We start from the raw sequence: 6024 nt of genomic DNA, 5'->3' as shown, positions 1-6024 counted from the left end.
CAGTTGGTTTTGTGGGATTTGGTTAATAGTAGGGTCTTCTTCGAAGGTTACCCTTTGGTTTTCCCTTATCCCATCCCTTGGAGGGTGTCCATGGGGTTGGGGCACACCCAAGAAGTCAACCATTCGCGCCATCTGCGCTGTCATCTGCTGATTCGATTATGTCATATTTTGAATCAAGGGATTAAATATGATGGTCAATGTTTGGGTAAGCATTTGGACCATATCATGGTTGCTTTCGTCCATATGTTGCCTCTACACCGCTGCAAAATTATTGGTAAGGTTAGGCATTTGTGTTTGGTATCCCAAGCCTAAAGATTGGTTATTTCGACCCACGATAACTCCAGACCCTGACCCTTGTAATGAGGAAGTTATGTTAATCACTGGTTCTGAGAATGTCGAAGCAACGTTATGTAAACTTACCATTACTGAAGTTGGCATTCCAAAAGGTTGTTCTCGACCACCAAAAGGCATAACGAAACCGGGGGGGGGGGTACTAAAGGCCTGTTTGGAACATTCCTAATTGGTGGTGGAGTGTTAGGAGATCCCCTTGGCCCAATGTAAGTCAAAATGGGCTCAATGTGGGCAATCGAATGTGTAGGCATCTAACTTACCATAAATGGTACGAGTTCAGACACGGGCATTGTGGTCGTGTTTTCCCCTATCGAAGAAGAAGGGGTGGTACATTATTGTTTGGATTTTGGTTATTTGGCGCCTTTGAATTCGTCATTCTCCTTGGTCTATCTTCGTTGGTTGTGGTCACTTTACCACTTCTTAATAACATACAACAAATTTTTCAAAAGGAAAAAATGATTAAACGATCATAATTAGAATGAATGAAAAAAATTCACTTTCTCAAATGTTAGCACTGTCCCACTGGGCGTGCCAATTTGTTTACCGTGAAAATTGGTAAATAACCGTTGATCTTCCAAATTACTATATTTGGTTACTTACAGGATCGATCAGATTGATCCTAGGACACGTGGTAACTGTTTTTAAAGGTGAATTCTAATGAACATAAACACTTCAACGGTGTTCATACCAGCAGTAATTTGTTAAAGGATTTAATGAGAATATAAGATGAAAGAGGGCAAAAAGAATATTGTAAATCGAAAGTAAATGGCAGTAAAGATAAACTTCTGGGTAAAAGAACAATTCTGGAAATAAATAATTGATTAAATTATTTCAAGTAAAAAATAATGGTGTATCATTCAACATACATATCTCAATTTACTCTTTCTCTGCACACGGATACTTTGGTAGAATTGACAGATTTTGTACACACTTGAACACACCCGATCCTGACACTAAGACCTCTTATTTATACTAATCGAAGGAACCGCTTCTAACGGCCTCTCCACCAAATCGAGACAAATGGCGCTTTGTATGTATGTAACTTTTCTCTATGCTCCATGTGTATTTTCAACAATTTAGATAAGAACAAAAGTTCTCTCCTTTATTTGAATTTGAATTCCTCGTTGAACCACAATTGGTGACGTTTCTGTCAAAAAACACCTTAAACTATTAAAAATATTTCTAAGTCCACGCAGCATCTTTACCCTTGTACCAAGACATCTTAGACTAAAACTTCAAACGCATAGTTTTGTCGAAACATCTTCATAAGAAACTTTATTCTCTTAATTTATATGGGCGTCGAAATTGGGAGCTAACACCCATAAGACCCAATACGAGAGGTCTAAAGGATAACACTATGCAAAACGCGAGCATGGAATATGTGGACCCTCACAATCAATAAGGGTGAGGAATCCCGACCTCCTACGTATTGCACACTGGTCAAATCAATCAGAGGATCCAACACACAACACGTCAACACGTCGCATCTCACACAAGTGGTTTTAACTGCCCCACTTTATAAGGAAGAATGCGCATCATTTCTAGGTAATTCAAATTCATCTCCACTTTACATTGTATTTTTATTGTTTTTTTGACTTAAATTAACTTAAGTATTGAAGTGCTAATTTAAATATATACTCTCATGCCACCGCATAAAAAAAATTCAGTGAATCATTCATAAAATCCACACTAACGTTTTACTAACAATTTGATTTCATTACGGAACAATTATTAATTTTGTGTGTGTTGGATTGTGATTCTCTATCTTGATCTTATTTGATAGAGGTTCATATTGTCATATATCCCATATATCATATTAGTTAATATGTTTGAATTATTCTTTTGACAATAGATCATTAGCTGTAATATTATAATACTTGAACTCGTGCATTTTTAAGTTAACGATCAATCCTCGAAAAGACTGACTTTTGATGTACACGTGATCCATTGGCCATCATGTTAGTACCTTAACAAACAACTAAACATTGATATATAGATTAACATCAAAAAATAAAAATCTACGGTCCAAATCACTCTGTCACCAATAAAGTTCAACATACAAGGTCCCTCATTACCTCCTCACACATGCAAAATAAATAAACTCTCAACTCTCTCACTCACCTTCATCTCAAATTTTCACCCATTTCATTCCATATCTTTTTCTTTTTCACTCCCATGTTTCAAACACAACACTGAAACCAAAGCATAAACAAAAAAAATGTCCAGCTCCAAAAAAAAACTAACCTTAAACACTGTCTCCATAAACCTCGGTTGTGGAACATGTAGAAGACCAAAACTTAGTTTCATATTCAACCCAAAACAAAAACACAAAAACCATCACCTTCATAACAAGTCTTCATCTTCTTCTTCTTCAAATTCAAATCCTTGGAGAGAACGAGCCAGAGACAATACCGAAACTTCAAGTAGCACCAGCAACACTACTACACCCACAACAAAAACGTCATTCCACTCAGATAAATCATCACCACTGAAAGGATTCGGAAGAGTCGGAAACGAAGGAGTAGCGGTTGAGAAAGATTCGGATGATCCTTATCTTGATTTCAGACATTCCATGTTACAAATGATATTGGAGAATGAGATATGTTCCAAGGATGATCTTAGAGAGCTTTTGAACTGTTTTCTTGAGCTGAATTCGATGGAACATCATGGGATTATTATAAGGGCTTTTACTGAAATCTGGAATGGAGTTTTCTCTGTTAAGTCTGGTTTTTCACCTCAACCGTAAGTCACGTGACTTCTAGCTTCTCACGTGGATGACCAGATGTATAAATAAGTGGTAATGTTAAGGATGTAATGTGGTAATCATAGCATTGCTACTAAATCAAATTGGAAAAATGCAATGCAACTATCTGTTTATTTTCGGTTTAGAAGATTAACTGTGTTTTTAATTATAAAAAAATTGGTTGTTATCTTTCCATATCATATAGGATGTCCATATGGATATATGCAGATTCATTAATGACACTAATGCAGCAAATGTGCATCAGTGACTGCAGTGAATCTACATTCATTTTAATTATAGAGAGAGCGGGTTAAAACGTCTCAAACATCTCATTTAATCGGTAAAAGATAATAGACGTGACAGACTTAACGTATAAATTCGAGGATCAACTTGTTTTATCACTCTCAAATGGTAAAAGAATAGAAGAAACAATTGATAACGTTTGCTTATGCCAAGGGTTTAAAAAAAAGTTGATTACCACGGAATAGTATCCGAAGATAATGATATTATTATTCAGAATTTTATGATTAATTCTCACTCTACGATCGCAATCAATGTTACACTATTTGTATTGATAGAAATTGTAGAAGTTTTTAAGTGACAACGATGGTTGTATATTACAATATTTTTTTTATGACATCCTTTATTTTACAAATTTTCCATCCTGTCAGTACCTCAGTAATTTCATCATTGCGTGGACAGTGTAGAGCAATGAATCAATTTTGTCTGGCACACACAGATTTAGATTTGGTGTATGAATATGGTAAAGAAAAGTTTGCAACTTGTGAGGCTTTGAGTGTAATGCAGTGTGGGAAATACAGGCATTGGGATTTGAAACACAGATTCACAGTAGTATGAATGGTTCTTTTTAGATGCTATTGAAGTATCTGTACTATTTTATTTATTTTATTTCGATTTTTTTATGCGTACATTCAACACTCATTACTTTGTAGTACATGCATTTAGTTTCTGTTTGTATTTACTTGGGCATTAGGCATTGATAGCTTGACCTCTGGCAAATTTGAATTTAAGCCCTTTCAAAGGAGGTAGGTTCCAACAGGGGATCAAGGTCGGCAAGCATTTATAATTGACAGCAAGGTTGAAATCTTTCATTAAACATGAAATGAACTTAACTAAACTATCTCTCAATTTTGATGATCTTATGAGATAAAAGTTGTTTCAATATTAACATATTGATGTCAAATACTTTCTTTTTATTTGTTTTATTTTAATATATATATATATATATATATATATATATGTAATTTGAAATTTTAGTGTAGTTATATTTATGATTTTTTTTAAAACTTAATATCCGGTCTTGTATCGAATTAATTCAAATAACCAATTAATTCAAATAGATTAATTTCACAATCTATTAGTTGACATAATTAAAGACAGAGTAATTCCAACACATAAATTAATTTAAAACTTAAAGAGGAGCATATTCTCAAGTATCCAATCTTCAACAACATACTAATAATTAGGTTTACGATTTCGGCAAAACATACCTAAAAGTTTAAGAAATGATTTATAAGTTATTCACCAACAAGATGTTAGAAATATCGGTAAAGTTGAATGGATCCAGGACTGAATTGTGAATGAATTCATTTTTCTTAAAAGTGTTTCAAACATTCTCTTTATGTCTTAGAGTTGAAAGTAGGAATACCCAGGATGATTCAGTCTTATATCGAATTTATGCAAGACCAACGAAAACTCGATTTGTAGCGAAGAGTGTTTGGAATTTGTGCAAGAGGATATTCGATTTTGTTGTGATTATTTTCTGAATTCAGGGTGATGTATTTATAGGTTATGCATGTGTTGTTTCACAAGGTTGTGACCCTTGATGAAACAACACATTTTAACTGAAAGTTGCATTGTTTCCAATCATTGTCTATCTTCATTCCGCAACAACATTTCATGAAGTATTGCTTCTCTTCGAATTCAAAAATCAAACGCATGCAACCCTATTTTTGTCTAAATTATTTTGCTACTAATCTTTTCTTATATGTGTCTAGTGTACCATAACTATGATACTTCTTTTTAAACACCCACTTGCGTCCAATAGGCCTTGATCCCTTTGGTAAGTCAACAAGTTCCCAAGTGTGATTTGACGTGGCTGAATCCATTTCATCTTGGATAACATCCTTCCAAAAAGAAGAGTCTCTCGAAGCCACTGTTTCCTTGTAAGTTTTTGGATCATCTTCTATTTGAAAAATAATAGGAATATTTCGTACATAATTCTCACAGTTTCCTTCAACTAGATAAAAGGAAATAAGTTGAGAATCAATTTCGTTAGGTCCTAGATCCTTTGTTTTTTGGACTCTTTTGTTTATCCTAGGCTCGGGTTGTGATTCAATGATCTGAGAGGTACTTTCGGGTTGTATCTCGATACTATGAGAAGAATCTTCCTCACGAGATTCTTTATTTGTGAGAGACTCAAGTTTTTTATCCTTAGTAATAAGGTTTTCAAATAACTCTACATCCCGGGATTCAACGATTACATTAGACTCTAAGTTTAGAAGTCTATATGCTCTATTATTTTGCGCATAACCTATAAAGGCACATTTTATCCTACAAGGACCTAATTTGTTTCTCTTAGGATCCATATTTTTATAGTAGGCTACACACCCTCACACTCTGAAGTAACTGATATTTTGTGCTCTGCCTTTTCATATGGGGAAACACCAGTTTTCTTCAAAGGAATTATGTTAATTATGTGGCAAGTGGTTAGTAAGGCCTCGCCCCATAAATTAAATAGAAATTTTAAATGTATTAACATGGCATTCATCATTTCTTGATATGTTCGATTCTTCCTCTCGGCTACACCATTTTGTTATGGTGTGCAAGGTGCGGAGCATTCATGTATAATGCCATGTTCTTCATAAAATGTATCAAATTCAGTAGAAAAATATTTTTCACCCCTATCA

At 34.4% G+C, this 6024-nt stretch overlaps 1 protein-coding gene across 1 annotated transcript; it reads left to right on the top strand.

Annotated features, from left to right (window-relative positions):
• The first annotated feature begins 2425 nt into the window (after positions 1 to 2425).
• On the top strand, positions 2426 to 3423 carry LOC127092467 (transcription repressor OFP6). Its single transcript, XM_051031346.1, has one exon. It carries the CDS (start codon positions 2570 to 2572, stop codon positions 3095 to 3097), a length of 528 nt encoding a protein of 175 aa, XP_050887303.1. The 5' UTR covers positions 2426 to 2569; the 3' UTR covers positions 3098 to 3423.
• Positions 3424 to 6024: the final 2601 nt, after the last annotated feature.

This window comes from Lathyrus oleraceus, chromosome 6, assembly GCF_024323335.1.
Source record: "Lathyrus oleraceus cultivar Zhongwan6 chromosome 6, CAAS_Psat_ZW6_1.0, whole genome shotgun sequence".
NCBI lineage: Eukaryota > Viridiplantae > Streptophyta > Magnoliopsida > Fabales > Fabaceae > Lathyrus > Lathyrus oleraceus.
Note: the sequence above shows the minus strand (reverse complement) of the source record. Positions and strands in the feature narration are given on the sequence as shown.

Coding starts and splice junctions, on each gene's coding strand:
- LOC127092467 (XM_051031346.1), top strand. CDS start 2,570: ATGTCCAGCTCCAAAAAAAAACTAACCTTAAACACTGTCTCCATAAAC.